Consider the following 16,521-nt stretch of genomic DNA (forward strand, 5'->3'; position numbering starts at 1 on the left):
TACCAAAACCACACATCACCTCAATAGAAACAACACTTGGTAGGCTTTCAACCCTGCTAGATACACGTTTTACCACCAATGGTCAATGAGTTGCAATCCAGCATTTTGAAGGAAGGCCCATATGCTCTCAACGTCTACAAAAGAATAATGCAAAACTGTGCTTCCATCCCTCATCCACACATCTACACATCCCCTGCACAAGCAGCTGTCCCTCAGTCTATCAAAACAGCCTTTGTAAAGCTCCTTCTCATTGCTGGTCCTAATACTATTAGCCACACCATTCTGCCAAAAAGATTGGAGGACATTGGATTGAAAGGAGATTCCTTTTGAGTGCGGGGTCTAGGAGAAGAAAAGTGCTTTTCTGTCAAGAATCAAAAACTCTGCCCATGGTCAGTCAGGTGGTCAGGAAACCATCATGCAAGTGGACTTCACACGCGATAAAAGGGAGCTTGGTCCTACTGGTTTCCTGTGACCACTGTACTTCCTGCATGGGAATCTGGACTAGCTTCCATGGCCTGGGTGTGTCTGCCCTGTGCAGGGCAGCTAAGGGAAAGGCAAAGCGCCATCTTTGTAGCTTCACCTTAAACTGAAAGCTGATCTGTATCAGTGGTGGATTGGCCTACAGGGAACTCTGGACATTTCTTGGTAGGCCTTTCCCCATGGACCTCTTTAGTGTGGGTCTCTGGTTTTCTGCTCCTCTTACGCTTTCTAGGTTAACCCATCCCATTCCTTCAATATCTTGTAGGAATGGGATGGTAAGCCCCAACCTGCTCTAGTGGTAGTGGAAACGGCTGGTTAGACGCTTCCCCTGAAAAGCGGGATGGGCTTTGGTACAGACCATGGCCCATCAGGTGCTGTCTCACATGTGACTCACATGTCTGAGGCCAAGAACCCCTAAACCTTACTCACTTTGAAAAGGGAGGTGCCCTCTGTCAAAAGGTAGTGTGTGTTTACATTTAAAAGAAATTGCACGAATTATATTAATAATATTTCAAGAGGTCGCTGGGGTCCCCCCAGAAAAGCAAAACCACTACCTGCGTTCCTGGAAAGGAGACATCCTCGGCTGCCTACACATTCCTAATGACTTGCATTGGCCGCATTCATCGCTTCAGACATTTCTGGCCATCTTGTGCAATGATTCTGAGCTAAACAACATTTTCCTAAGCTTGTGTCTTTGAAAGGTTGCAACTGGTGCTTCATTCTGGTTGTAAATGGTTAAACATATCTGGCTGTATCTTGAGAGGGGCACATTATAACATAATGATTGATACTCGTTTTTCATTAAAGATAGGTCACATTGGGAACTAAGTCAAATTGTCCTAACTTTGGGAAAATTTCAAAGTGCAAATGCTTTGACTAGGATACCCTGCAGAGGTCTTTATAAGGCGTATAAATAGTTTTCTTTGGAATTTGATCCGACTAACTCAAAATGTTTGATTTGTTTTCTCTGTTGTTGTGCTGGTGAAATACTAGAGCCTTTCCACCCCATTACATGTTCTAAAAGCAACTCTGATCTGCTCTAGTGGTAGTGGAAACGGCTGGTAGACGCTGCCCCTGAAAAGCGGATAAGGCTTGGGTACAGCCCATGGCCCATCAGGTGCTGTTTCACATGTAACTCACTCTTCTCAAGTCCTGCTGACTTCCGGAGGCGACAAGTCAGGAAGTCTCTTGGTTTTGACAGATGGGCTCGGGGGTGGGTCTAGTGTAGGATAGGGAGGGTGTGTGAGCGGAGGGACATGCTAGAGGCTTGGAGGGAGACTCCTGGCAGGGGAATAGGAACATGGGCATGGAAGATAGAGTGTTGGAAAGCTAGAGTGTGGGGAAAGAGGGAGAGGGCTGTTTTATGCTAAGTAATAGTGATCTTTATATTTGCCAGAGTTGACACTCTATTATCATAACTTAAAACATCAATAATGAAGGAGTGCGGGGCAAGGAAAGAAGGCGCTAAACAAGTCAGAGCACTGGCAATAGAGGCAGAGTGTGGGCAATGAAAGCATGTAAGGGCGTGGTTGGTGCAAGCATGGCATGAGGAAACATGTGGGCAAGAGCATAAGTGACAATAAGAGATCAAGAGTGCTGAGATTGGAGGAAGACGGGTGAGTGCTGCAAAAATGGGTGGTGGGAGAAATGGAGGAAGAGTGTATGGAGGGATTAAAGTGAGGGGAAATAAAGAAGGCTCTGCTGCAGGTGGGTGAAATTGGGGAACTGATGAGGCCTTCATTGGCAAGGCAGGGAGAGTGTGGAGGACGGAAGAAATGTGGAGCAATTGTTTTTTTTTGTGCCTAGAAATATCTTTTGTCCTGCCCAAACATGGAAGTACTGTTTGAGATGAAAAGTTGGGATGACACGTTTGACACATCTCTCTGCACTGCTGTGGGTCGCTGCTACAACCAGCAATACTAGTGCAGAATAGAGAACACTGGGCTGCCTTGGGGTTGGAAGAAGAGAGGCAGGGAAATGGACAGTTCCAGGGGTGTCATAGCAGGCATTCATGATGCATTGAACTTGCAAACCATTCTCCCATTAAATAAATACCTGTAAAGAGAGAAACTTAAAGAGTCAGATCGGTTATATGTCACCCATATCATATTTATGACAATAAAATTGAATGTTTTTACAGCAGACCTAGGACATAAATTGTTAGTTGCTACTTAAATAATAGATGTGCTTGTTACTCAGCTAAATGGAATTCATGTTATTGTCCCCACAAGATGGAGTGCGGTGTCGTCCTTGCCAGTCACCTGTAGAATACACAGAGATCTCTAAAACAGAGGCTAAAGCCTTCTTGCCATGCCGACCGTTGCGTTCCTTGCATCTCTGTCAACAGTCCACGGCCGCAGACGCCATTTTACAAGCCTTTCATCCACATCCCCACACCTCCCAATATCCCGCTCCTCTTACCTCCTGGTGTTCTAAGTGCCTGGTCGATAAATTTGGCAGCCGGGCAGAAGAAGCGACTGATGTCGAAGTCGTCGTCGTCGAGGATCTTCAAACCATAGTAAGCGATGGGCATGGACTTATAAAAGCAGGCATCAGTCATTACTTCCCCTGTGTCGTGGGCCGCATTCAGGATGTGTGTGATGCCCATGCACAGAAGTTTGTCCCTGTCCATCGCTGCATAGCTAGTGAAAAGAAGGCAGTCTTAGCAGGAAAAACATGTGTAACATAACAACACAAAGCTTGCACAATGTAAAGTTGCAACTATCCTGATGCTCCTGGATAGGGACAATCTGATCCCTCTCCCGCTCACAAACTTTTCTCCACTCTTTCTACTGAAATCACGGCCAGTGAATATTTTAAACTGGACCCTGCAGTATTTCCTTTATCTCTATTAAGAAAAGGATAAACACTCAACTAGCAAAAACACTTTGATTTACAGCAAAAGGACATGCAACTCTCCTGAGGATCACCTGTTTCACCCTTTTGATCTTAAAAAGGGGTGAAACAGGTGTAGAGAGTACAAATCATTTGCGAATAAAAAAACCTTTAACTACTATCATCAATAGTGTGAAATATATTATTTTGGCTCCCACCGACTCAAGTTCAACAACAGATTACTGGATTGGCACAATTGGGACTGTACATTTCACTGAATTTGATCCTTTAAAAATGGGCGGATCACACTGTAAATGCGGAGACAAGCACTAGGCCAGTGAGATATGACATGTGACGTTTTGAAAGGATTTGCAGCATGAATCTGTGGGGCAGAGTGGAAAGCCCGCTGCTGCTCTTCCACCAGCTCCCTACTACAAATACACATGCATCTCCACCTGCAGAGACTGTCCACACCGGCTGGCAGAGATGCTGGAATTCCTAGCAATTGCGCTGTCTTTCACAACTGTAAAAACCAGACGAAATCCATACAGATTATAATTATAATTGTTCTTTTATAACGCGCTTAATACCGGAGACGAGACGAGTTTCTGAGCGCGAGACCGGGATTCGAAACTGTGTTGCTATGCGTTGTCCCTGAGCTATCCACCCATTTTGTGTTAATGCTGAATGCCATGCACGTAGATGGACACCATGGCATCGGAGCCCAGGACCTCCACTATTCCTGTGCCTTTTTAACATCCATTTAGAAAACAATCAATATTCCATGGTGAGGGCCTAAGACATGCCAAGCATTTTACACCAAGCTCAAAATGACCCCTTAACTCTGAACTTATTTAATCACACAAATCAATCCTTCCCTCACGCTGCTCCACTGCAGACTCAGTTTAACCATAGTATTGATGTATGTTACGCAGGGTAGTTTCTAGACAATATTGCGCCCACGGCGAAACACCAGTATACGCCCCCACTCTCCTCCACTGCTGATACCTCGCACTGCACCCCCACTACAAAATAATGTAATCATTGCAATTTAAGTACTATTTTACTGACTTGTACTTAAAATTAAGAAGAAGACATCGTATACACCAATATCTTCAGCAGGATTTCGTGTTCTATCTCATGTTTTTCTTCATTAGCTAAATGAACGGTATCAGGTTATATCCCCATATATATATGGTTGCCGTACATAATATCGCCGGGAAAAGGTTGTGGCGATATTATATGGGTGACCATATATAAGGGGATAGGGGCAGCCAAAAAAAAAAAAAAGGGCTTGTGGGTTGCGGGGGCATCCCTCGCATGTTCCATGCAATAATGTCCCCACAAAAAACAGCCATTTTTTGGCGATATTTTTGCATGGCGATATTTTTGTGGGGACATTATTACATGGAACCAAATAAACGGCACGCTCCTAGATAATGCTTCTGCAAGCGCGTATATGGCTGCTGCCATGATGTATTTTTCTAACAATTTTGCTCTCAATTGAAAGTGTAGCAAGAGCCAATAGCCCTCTTCAGTTGGTCATTCCCAGTGCTCCAGAAGAAGAATGGGGGATGGATGTGAAATAGCAGGAAAGAGTTAGGCGTTGGTGAAAAGGAAGGTAGTTCTCAGCTATATTAAGTGAGGTTAGGTTCGAAAGAATGCCTAGAAACTACTTCAAAGCACTTTAGCGGAAGACCAAGAGGTGGGTAGGCTATGAGGCAAAGCAATCATGTTTCCATGTGATCAGCGCACCTAGAGAAAGTAAAACAATGCTTGCCAAAGGGTGTGAGCGCATGAGAATTTAAATGGAAAACCTGGTATATGGTGACAGTAACTGAGTATAGAATGGCAGTACCCAGAAAATGGCATGAGTCCTTAGGCATGTGAGGGTACCACCTTCCTAATGGGGTGTGTTATTGGGCATACAACGATAACTTCTGGCAAACATTGGTATGCTGGATGGAGAGTTCAGGTGCACCATGCTAGTTTTGGCAAAGGGACAATGTGATGTGACAAGTTTGGAACCCTGGTGTCACTGGGTAGGCCTCTCAGAGGGCGATGAATCGAGTTCCAAAGGTGGGTAATAATAACACTGATTAATACAGAGCTTAGAAGTGGTCCATCTACAAGCTCTATAAAAATCACCAAATTATAATGATAAGATACAAGTACAATGCCAACATTACAAAAATACAAAAACAGGCCTTGGTGTCAATCTGTGCCTACCCAAGGGAACGTGTTGAACTTCACACTGTTCTCCTATGATCTTTGTAAGGATGGAATACAATATCTAGTTTTGCATCAATGTTTGAATAAATGATTGAAAAGGGCGAGGTTGATGACAGGGGAGAGGTTCTAGCAGATGTGGAGAGCTAGGTCCTTGACAGCCTATGGCTCAAAAGGGAGAGCGGGACCAAGAGCGGTTGGCGTTGGAAAGGATGGGTAAACGTTCGTCTGAAGTGGTGGGGGGACATCAGAGAGGATGGAGGGGTCAGATTCGGTGGTGGTGGTTAAGCGGATGGATGAGGGAGATGTGGGTAGTGAGGCTTTACACATTTCTGAGAGGTAGTTAAAGAAGCAGGCAGCACAGTCATCTACAAAGAGCAGAAGCAATGGAGAGTGGTCAGGGGTGAGGATGCATTGGGGGGTCCTGAATAGCTTGTGGGGGGTTGGAGAGAGGAGAGAAGTGATTGGGCTGGTGTGTGGGGGGTTCATTGTAGGAGAGGGGGAACAGGTTTGAACCAGCAGTATGAGTGTAGAAGCAACTGCTCAATAACCGGGAAGCTCCAGGGTTGAGGACAAGAGTCGGAGGGAGTGAAAGAATGAGCGGGATAGTGGTACTCAGAGAGGGCAGCAAGTTAAGGTTTGTCATCAAGGAACCCACTATGTGTTGAACATCGGATGATGTAAACATATTTTACTCTTGTTCTCCAAGCAATTGTCTGCCACAGAAGAGTCACAAGAGAGAGCAAGTATCACAGGAGCAACAGTCCTTATAAACCTCACAGTAACCACAGAATCACTACAACGTAACCTCGGGAACAATGCAACAGCACTCTGGCCTGAAGAAGGCACATAGCCTTTGCAGAGCAAGACACGAGAGGCCAGGAAAAAGTTACACAAGTAAACTTTGACCCAGAAGTGAATATATTGAAAGAAAGCACTTTGACCCAAAAGTAATTACGCTCAGGCTGCCCTGGAAGCATTTCATCTCTCACTGGCCAAAATAATTCTACCTGACGAGAAGCAATTACGCTCTAGATGGGTTATTTCCCCCAGGAAACAACGTCATTGTCAACAAGCACATGTAATAAAGTGGCTTACGTGGCAATGATCCTGATCAAATCGAATCATGGGTCTGATTAAGAAGTTTACAGTATTCTTCTGGTATTTCTGTGGAACTACCAAACATGTTTACTGTTACTGGCACTTGGTCTGGCGGGTTTACCACCAGATAACGAGTGGTGGCATGGCAGTGTCGATCCCCGTTTGGCAGATATACCAGGGGTGCAGGCTTCAATTCCTAAAAAAGAAGTCCTAAAAAAGAAAAGTGGGGGGCCTCATCAACATGCACAATCGCACGTGACGTAGCCCAGAAATTGCCATATCAAGGTGAAATATGCAAATTTCATTCAATTGGTTTTGCATAACCATACAAATTGCACAGGACGAATGACATTTGCCTTTCATAAAATCAACACACACAAAAAACCGAGAGAATATTTTCTTGTAATAGTGTTTTGAAAACGTTAAAATGTGTGCATGGTTTAAACTCCACGAATCAATAACCATGTTTTCCCTGGAACATGTAGTCAGCTTATCTGGGCAGTGGTGAAGTGCCTGCATTGCCCTTGATTTCTTCTAATACCATTTCCCCTAATGTGATTTCACCGAATCCACTTCACCGAAAAGGGTAGGGGAAATGGTATATGTGTATGGCATAATAGGTGGAGTGTGGGGTAAGGGTATACGTTACGGTGGGGAATGGTTAGGGGGACTGCAGGGGTCTCCCCCCAATTAAAAAAAATATACATTTAAAAAAAGAAGTGGTTTTTCGGGAAAATGGATTTATTGAAATCTCCAGTAGGAGAAATATATTCAAAGAAATCAAATACATCCCAGTGCCTGCCCAGCAAACTTGGCAACCATGGTTTGAGTCCTGAGGCAGGCGTAAATTCAGAAGTTTAAAAAAGATAGGATGTTTTTGCTCATTTTACACACAGCCTCTAAAATACCCAGAGGGGGGCAGCGTCCACCCTCTGAAAAAAGTGTGTGAACTCCGTCCACCCACATGTACCCTCGATTTGAGCCCTCATGGCTGGTAAATCAGCCTACAGTAAATCTGACACTTTTAAGCTCTACTATCTTGCTGATGGTAAATCCCCTCCTTCAAGGTCAAACTCGTAATTTGGCGGTGTGGTAAAAAGACATCATTCGTTACCGCCCAAAGAATTGTGGTAAAGAAATTACCACCTTTTTTTATAGCATTGTCAAACGCAGAATGAAGCCATTGACGATACACAATAAACCTGCAGCCTGGCTGTTCCAAGCATTGTCATCTGTTACATTTGGACCTAGGGGGCAGCGGATCTTAGAGGATAGTATATGCACGTAAATGCATTGAGACTGCGTAAAGAAGTGAGTTAGGTCACTTCTACACACACAGTTTGAGCACATGTGCCCTGAAAGGACTTAACAGAGAAACATGGTTAAAGGAAATGTAGGAGAATGTGGCAATCGTTCTTTGGTTAGGATCCCTGTTCATGACTTTGTACAAAGTAAGCCTTTTAGTTGTTCTTACGCATTTCCAATGTAGAGGTTAGGCCAGACTTCATCCTCCTGGTTAAGAGGGCCGTTGCCTCCCTCGAGCAGGTCCACGAGGTCACAGAGACTGGGCGTGCTGCCTGTCCTCGGGCATGGTGGAGGTGGGCATGTGGGGGCAGTGGGACTGCCGCATCTTGGACACCTGTTGCTGCCGCTGGAGCAGCCGGTAGGTCGGGAACAACTCATGGTATGCTGCAAAACAAAGTGTTACACTATTCTTGCAAAGGAACCAACACTTCAACTCATTGCAGTTTTACAGAAGAGCAATGTATGACTTGAGAGCAGACCATCCCTGACAGCACCTTCAGGACCTTAACCAGGCAAAGGTGGACACCCTATAATATATACAACAAGGATACCTTTCCTTTTAAGTATACCTACATGCATGGACAGTGTAGACCGTACGACACCATGAGACTGGCCTTCTAGATCCAACTAAGTGCCCCCTGCTCCCCAGCTTGACCCACCAAACTGCAGTCTAAGTCCCTACAAACCGTATAGCCCTGATCAAAAGTGGCTGGAGGATCATACATGGCACGAACATTGGCAGAACAGAAATACCTGTCTATCCTCCACTTGCAATTTTTCCACCTTGTGCCCCCCTCCCCGCGCCCCACCAACTCTGTCTTTCTCCACCACTATCTTGCCTCCCCATAAATCCCACCTCATATGAAGGGTCTAAGCCTGCAGAGAGCAACATGTTCGATAGCACTTCTTGATATGAGAACCTCCTTTCTCCAGGGCCTGTGTCCTCGAAATGTAAGCATTCGTATTCCCTGTCAATATTTCACCCAAACCAGTCTGCACAACATGTGAGTGGCATGAAGAATGACTGTGAACGAAATGTGGCTCAGCAGAAAGGCTCTTCAAAGAAATCCATGTTTGACATACAATTGTGAGTCTCTTTCAGAAATGTGAGAACATGGTTAATGTTTTTTTTATTTTTTTTTATTATAAAATGTTATCGTTTACATAGAAACTTTTCATTTTTAAAAGACTCATTGCATTATTATTTACCATGTCCTTTTACAAGATTCGAAATTTGGTTATGCTCTTTGATAGTACTTATTAGTATGAATTGCTGATATTTGATGATGGTCGTTGGTGGTTATTATGTTTCATGGGTCAAAAGTTCTTCATTTTCCAGTTTCATTATCTTGAGCCAGAATTGAATAACAATGCAGACCAGTCTTTTATCTTGTCCTAGAAGTATCTGCGCCCATCTTGTTTCGGCGCCAATTGTAATGTTGCTGATTTTAAAGTAATTCCTACAGACTGCTCTCTCTTGTTGTAGCTCGGTGCCTTCCATTATTATATGTTGGACTGTCTCAGCAATTTTCTCAATTTTGCAAAACCTGCAGAATTGTAATGATTGATCTAGTTGCTTGATTCGGACTAATCTTGATCTTGTGGGCAAAATGTTCAGCTGTAGTTTCATAAACAATGACCTGATAGTTTTGTCTGGGAAGATACTCAGGTAAGTTGGCAGTTGGTTCACTGTTCTAGCCACCAATTCACATGTTATGTTATCTCAAGAGGTGGCTCTGTCCTTCATTGTGATCATCCAATCGTTGCGCATAAGTTTGCGCTTTGCTTCTTGCGGTCGATAATGTTCTGTTCGATGGTGTGCATCGGCTGTAACCCTCAATGTGTGTTACTCAATGCAAGATGGCAACGCAAATGCCAAAGCATATCTGTTTGTCCCCGTGCCACCATGATCATACTGACCTTCCAGTTTGTTTATTAGTCTGCAAAGCCAGAGAAGATGTCAATTAGAATTCCAACCCAAAATGCAGTCACTTGATTTCGCTTGAAGTCTTCTTCTAGCTCAGAGCAGGAATACAAGACGCCTGCCCACCTTCTTTGAGAGCATAGTATATCCTGCAGCGCTGCAAACTGGAAAGGAGCACCACCATCCGCTACCATTGATTAGACCAGAGCACCCACAAATCATTAATACTCCTGATTGTGAACCGTGGCTTTTGCCCATGGATCACTTCCTTCACCCCCTCTTATCTGCTACAAGTTCAGAACGATGCCCTAGAATTTGTAAAACGAACTAGCAAAACTCCTTGTGTTGGATGTCACACAACTCGTCCAGGGAGTTCCAGAGCCAAGGACTTTGCAGGCTTCAAAAGACAGAAGGCTTTTGAGCAAACGGTATACCTTTTCAGAATCCAACGTTCTACTAACTGGAGAGTTTCATAACAGATATCCTTGGTCAAATTCTGTTGTCCTAGTATATTGGCTCAGTAGAACTGCAAAACCTCTTATGTGCATGCATCCATATGGAAAGGCCACTGCAAATTGACATGGTTTGTCTTTGACAAGCACAAGCATGTTGGTCGAAGTGAAGGCCTATTCAGGGCATTTTCCTGGTTAAGGCAATAATAGACATCTGAAAGACGTCTCTGCAAATGTAGGGGGCAGGTTATCCATAGTAGCATCATAGGTAACTTAGCCGGGGCGGTAAGCATCGTTGCTATGGTTCTGGTACAAATAGATGCGATGGAGTGCACGTTAACATCTCCCAAGTCAAAGGGCTCCTCAGAGAAGTGTTATGTCATCTTAGCCTCAGCAGCATCCAGCTATCGTTGGATATACTGCGCAAGTCGGGACTTCAATCGACCCAGATCTGCTTTGCGGGCCTCTGAGAAACTGCCCTTCCTCGCAGTGATTCTCTTTGTGCATAAAGCTGAGCATCGATGGTCCTCTGAAGGCGTTATCAGGGAATAGGAAAGCCACTGCCTATTGTAGAGGCCACAGAGCAGTTACCAAGGGCGATAGCCCCCCTAAGACCGTGCAGTTCCGCAAGCAAGACTTAAAGTTAGGAGGATGGCAGCGTAACTGTCCTCCCAGTGACATTAGACCCTCAGCTCAAAGTGCTGCTGAACTTCTGTATTTATGTTCCCTGAAAACAGGTCTTGCAGACATCACTCAGTAGGGACAACAGACACTTGGTTTATTAGATGTTCACAGCCTCAGCGATCAGGAGGTCAAAGCATTAGACGTCACCTCTATGGGTGAAGGTCCCTTTTTCTGGCTCAAAACGATTGGCTCTGTCAGCTGGCAGTGGAAATCTGGGAATTGGCACACAGCAGCCTCTCCTTGGCTGCATTCCAGCTGGAGGTGTTTAGTGATGTGGATTCAACCGCAATCAGGAGACTGTCTCCTCTCGCACACAGACTGAATATCGAAGTCTTCCACTGGATTTCTAAGAGTTGATATCTTGCCCTGATCCACCACAACATGAAGAGGCCAAGCCCTCTCATGGGGGAGTCTGCCTCATGGGCTGCTACCGCACATCTTTGCACACACCTAATCTGGGACCCTTCTGTATAGATGCCCTCCTCTCCCACCAATTCACATCACTTCACAGAGCTATTGGAAAGTGGAAGATACTCTGACATTCTCCGCTCTCTTGCCTGGTTCTAAGCCCTTGGGTTAAGTCTCACTTCACCTCGGACCCTTGCTCGCCGTCCCGGAAAGCGAGGACTATCCCAAACGCCTCCGCTGCTGAACTTGAAAGGTTGGGTTCAAAGGAACTATCTCATTCGGGCTCCTAAACATGCCAGCTTCAGATCGCCAACTTATAAAGGGAGCATGCAACAATGTGTGATGATAACCAGCGATAAGCAAAGAGGCATAGATTCTGCTAATGGGGTCTAGAGATATGTTTATGTAAGATAACTAATAAAGTTTTGGCATGGCTGCATCATAAAATAGGGCTTGGGTGCCTAAGATCATGTGACCTGAAGGTTCTCCATAGGGTGCGGGTGGATGAATGGTGCTCGCAGGCCAATAGGGACTGCATAGTTGTGGGCTGTGGAAAGGTAATCTCACCTATTTTTTGAGTATTTGTAAAAATCTGTCAAATGTTTCATCTACCCTTACAACTGTGGTCGATTATGCAGTGAAGTCAACGTTCTTTCGGTTGCTTAGACTATGAAGTATTTACTCAGTATTAGTTGTTCCCATGAAAAGTGCTAAAACTGCAGGCTGTGTTGTTAAGTTTTCTATCCTGAGTAATGTGACCGGATCTGTTTGGTGTGTATGGCAATTGTTTTTCTTTTGCCTTCTATGTTATGCGTTTCTGTTTATTGTGTGACTTGTTTGTTGTTCGGTTTGTACCAGCGCCCATTTACCCATGGGCCTAAGGCGCTATATAAATGGATAAATAAATAAATAAATAGCTGTCCTCTTGCTATTGTTACTCATTCCTAAGCGAGCAGGTGAATCCAGGTGCAAACCTGGAAGTTACCTGTCAGATACTGGGGTTACCAGAAACACCCCAATTCAGTCATGACAAGGCGCATTGCTTTTTATTTATGTTAGGATATTTACATACATTTCAACCCTGAGCCGCTTCTGATAACTGGTGAACATTCAACACGCATTAGGTGAGCCACCTCTACAATCAGTTGTCAATATTGTTTGTCCCATGTTGGCAAATTCTCATGTCAAGCCTTAACGTCACTGTCACTTGGAGGCTGATTGGTAGCACAGCTACCCATTGACAACTTTTGTCATGCAGGTGCCAGGGGCAGAAGTGATGAATACATTGAGTACTGCATTCCAAACATTCGCTGCATGGAAACGCGTGCATTGGAAATCTATTCATGCGGTACAGGATTCTGCGTGCTGCATTCTTTCTGAGGACGCTGGAGAACACTGTGTGCGCTTACAGCACAAAGGGGGGTAGGGGGGGGGGTGGTGTGCTGCAGTTATGCAGGCTTTTCTCACTGCATACCCCAGTTTCTGAATACCCGACCAATCTCGTGAGTCTATGCTGGCAAAGGCTGGCACGTGATGAATGACAGGCAAACGTTTTTGCAAATATGTCGATGCAAAAGCTTACACAATTAGCTCTGTTTTTATACATGAACTGGCTTTCTGGGTACAAGTTCCCTCTGCGAAAATACAGTCATCACTCAGCATTTTTTTCTCTTTATGTTTATTCACTCAGTCTAACTTTTTAATATGATTTCATATGCACCAGGAGATCTGCCTTCCAGTTTTCTTTCTGAGGCCTCATTCCACCTGGCCCAAAGACAGCCACATTCAGGCGAGTGCCTCTAAAAACCCTGAAGCTTGCCTTACAGTAGTAACTAATGCACCTTTGCGCCAATGACAAGCTTCTAGTTTGTTGCCATCTTGATCGGGTAGGCCTTTGATTTTCAAGCCACTTACTGTATAGCGTGCCTGTGGAATAGTTTCTCTCCCAAGGGTAAGGGGTCTTCGTTGCACAAGTGCTCCTCATGGCTTTAGCATGTTTTCCATCTGTGAGAATCGCTTCCATCATTCACTGTATTGTGTCTTGTTGCCCCCACTTCTTCGCCCATCACTTCTTTGATACCGATCCCAGGCAGCATCTTTGCCTTTTCAGAGTCAGGGCGTTATCAGAGATATGCGCGCAGCAACACGGGTTACTTCGTGTGCAATGCGTGAATATTACTCCATGGGTGTCAGTCGCAGGGCACAAGCATGTTGGCTAGCTGTTCCCAGAAGCCAATTCCCCATGAAGTCTAGAATTGCTACCTCCTGGAACGCTGTGCTTCGTCAAGTGTTTCCGGGGGAGGGCAGTGTAAAGGACCCACACGCACAGTAAGGGACTGGGGCAGTTCGACATCAACATAGTGACACATGTATTCTAAGCCAGTAAAATAAGCCATGGAGCCATTGCACCTGCTGAAGGTGTCTAACGCCAAAGTCAAATGTTACACCTCTTTAATTTGTTTGAAATCCTTAATTTGTAGGTTTTCTCAATATTAACATTCTAAAACGTTCATAAAGTAATTTTAGCAAAAAAAGGAACGATTTCATCGAAATTGATTGAAACATGTCAGAAACATTGGAGTCCGGCGGATCTGTTTAGAAGAGCGTCTCTGTTCTACAGCGCCCACCTCCCATCGTTGTTCCCCAGCCAGGGGTGCCCCTTACCCTTTGCACCATACACTGCAGTGCCATGACTAATCTGAACAGAGTGTCTAGATAACCGTTCCAGTTATCTCCATGCTAGCTAACGGTCTTAGCACTCACTATCCCTTTACCCTGCACGTCATAAAATAGGAGGTCATAGGAGGTGTTAAGAGGTCTTCCTGCTACTCAGCACCCTGGTGTGTAGAGATACTTGACTTTGCAGACTGCCCTACATTTATTTATTTATTTTTTATTGTATTTACCGCATTTGTTGGTAGCACCCAGACCTGCAGGTATCACGGCGTTAGAAGAATGGTATAGTACAGGTAATAGATGTCACAGCTTGGGTTACATGTGGTAAAGAATGCTGTGGGCATTGCTGTTGAGACAGGTGTAAGGTTTCAAACAGAACAGTATATGCAATTACAAATATTTCTTAAGCAGGGCTGATTTGTTAAAATGGCTTTAGATTGCGAATGTCATTTTGGTAATGAGGTTTCCACAACAGCTCAGTTAAATAAAGAAAAGTATTTCCATTTTCTTAATATGAAGCCAAACATTTTAAGTCGTCCTTAACTTCTGCTAAGAAATATGCTTAAAGAATGCAGAAAACGGGGCATCGCAAGCAACGGGCACCCATGTAAAAGTAGCCCACAGTCGCAAATGGCAATTCGCTCCTTTCGTAACAAAGTAGTACCCAAGGGGGAGTTTTTATAAAATGTGCTGCGCATTGTGTATTTCAACGAAAGTGTTCTCAGTAACACTGGTCACAATTACTAGTGGCACAATGAACTCATCAAACACAAGTGGGCCACACTAGCACGCTGGGCCTCCCTTCAATCAATGCCCTATTACCCTATAACCCAGTCTGAGCCTATCAAGCACAATATGTAATGGGGTCCCATGAGAGAATGGTCAGGCCTGTTCAATATGTGACGGCCTGGCCCTCCAGAGGCACTGGAGAATGCCTCTCTTTCCCCATGGGAATGCCCCGTTGTCTTGGGGAAGCGACCCCGTCAAACACCAGCCATCCTCCATGGGACTAAGAGACTCGAGCGCTGCCTCCCTTCACATTGGCCAAGGTTACTTACTCAGGTGTACGTCGTCACTTCCAGTCCTTGCAATGAATGAGAACGGCCACCATAGCTCTAGAATTGCCAGTTTCCTTTACTTACAATTCGGCAAACCCATGCTAAGCAAAACGCAAATAACCCTTCTTCTGACCCCTCCTCAACCCCTGGGGCCTGAGTGTGGGGCCTTGCAGGTCAGGTGAGTGCTGCTTTGTGATGTCATCAGCCATCACTGCTGACTTGCCACCTGAGTCACGGCCCAGGCTGTCCTCTCAATGTGTGTTTCGCTCAGGCCCGCCTATCTGTATGTCAGGCCATGTTTGGGCCATCGCTGGGCAATGGTTTGGACTGGTCCCTTCTTGTGCGTGGTCATAACAGATCCGCATATGGCTGTCCTTTAAATGCTGAGACGAGCTAAACAGTGATGGGATGGAAGTCAGCCTAGACTAGGCCCCAGAGGAATATCCTAGCATGAGCTCAAGCGTTTCATTTATCAGATTTTGATATTTTTTGTGGTAAATATACATATGCGACCGGAAGTACTAGCAATACTTCTAAAAAGAAGTCTGAAAGCAAAAATTGAGGCTGTGGGGAGGGGAGCATATTGGTGTTTCCAATGCGTCTCTTGTGAATTTGGGCTGAATGCATGCAGCAGTGATGGCGGCAAGATGTTGTTGTCCTCCCTCTACAAAAAATCTGATGAATCAGGTGGGGGGAGTGGAGGGGACTAAGAGGGGAGGGGGCTCTCCAGAGAGAGTAACCTCATGAGCCATACATTATGTGTCAGGAGCTGCACTTCGAGTGGCCAGGCCACCGGCCATTCCATTGGATTGTTTACTCTGAAATCCCAGAAGGCAAAGCAATCGTTGTCAGTGGGATGGGGGCCATTTTGCAACTCGAAGCAAAATTCCCACCTGTGGTAGCACACTGGTGTATGCTCAAGCAGGCGGATTAAGAAACTCTAAAAGGTCCTGTGTTTTCTATTGTGTTTAAACAAAAAATCAGCTGCAGAGTTAATCTTGCTAATAATTCAAAATAGGATGCCTGCCTACATCAAGCAATGACTAATTCCAGGTGAAGCTATACAACATGAATTACCCAAAGGGAGAATAAAGACTTCTCTAGTCGCCCAATGGCAAGTTTAATCTGCTCAACCACCCTGGGCTTTAAGCCCACATCAAATTGCAACCTGGAACTTGCAGTCCTGCGTTTATAGTGGGAGAATAAAACTAAAAATAATGTACAGGCATAAAGAATGATAGGAGCTAAAAATAATGTATTTGCACAACATATCAACCCTTACCCAGGACACACTGGGAGCTTTGATTCTGCATATTTTTGATCAAATGAGTGTATATATGCAGCACCTTAAGTGTGTTTGTTAGCCCTT

The 16,521-nt window shown here is 44.8% G+C and overlaps 1 protein-coding gene across 1 annotated transcript in view; it reads right to left on the bottom strand.

The window, feature by feature from the left end:
• LOC138473718 (dual specificity protein phosphatase 13A-like) overlaps positions 1-15,346 on the bottom strand; it is a 44,700-nt gene extending 29,354 nt beyond the window's left edge. The window contains exons 1-3 of the mRNA XM_069612194.1: positions 15,153-15,346; positions 8,120-8,334; positions 2,902-3,122 (exon numbers count right to left, since the gene is read on the bottom strand). Coding sequence (XP_069468295.1) covers positions 2,902-3,122; positions 8,120-8,328 — 430 coding nt within the window. The 5' untranslated portion in view covers positions 8,329-8,334; positions 15,153-15,346. The remainder of the gene's footprint in view (positions 1-2,901; positions 3,123-8,119; positions 8,335-15,152) is intronic.
• Between the last annotated feature and the right edge of the window lie 1,175 nt (positions 15,347-16,521).

This window comes from Ambystoma mexicanum, chromosome 8 (genome assembly GCF_040938575.1).
Source record: "Ambystoma mexicanum isolate Mex_15411 chromosome 8, UKY_AmexF1_1, whole genome shotgun sequence".
NCBI classification, from domain to species: Eukaryota; Metazoa; Chordata; class Amphibia; order Caudata; family Ambystomatidae; genus Ambystoma; species Ambystoma mexicanum.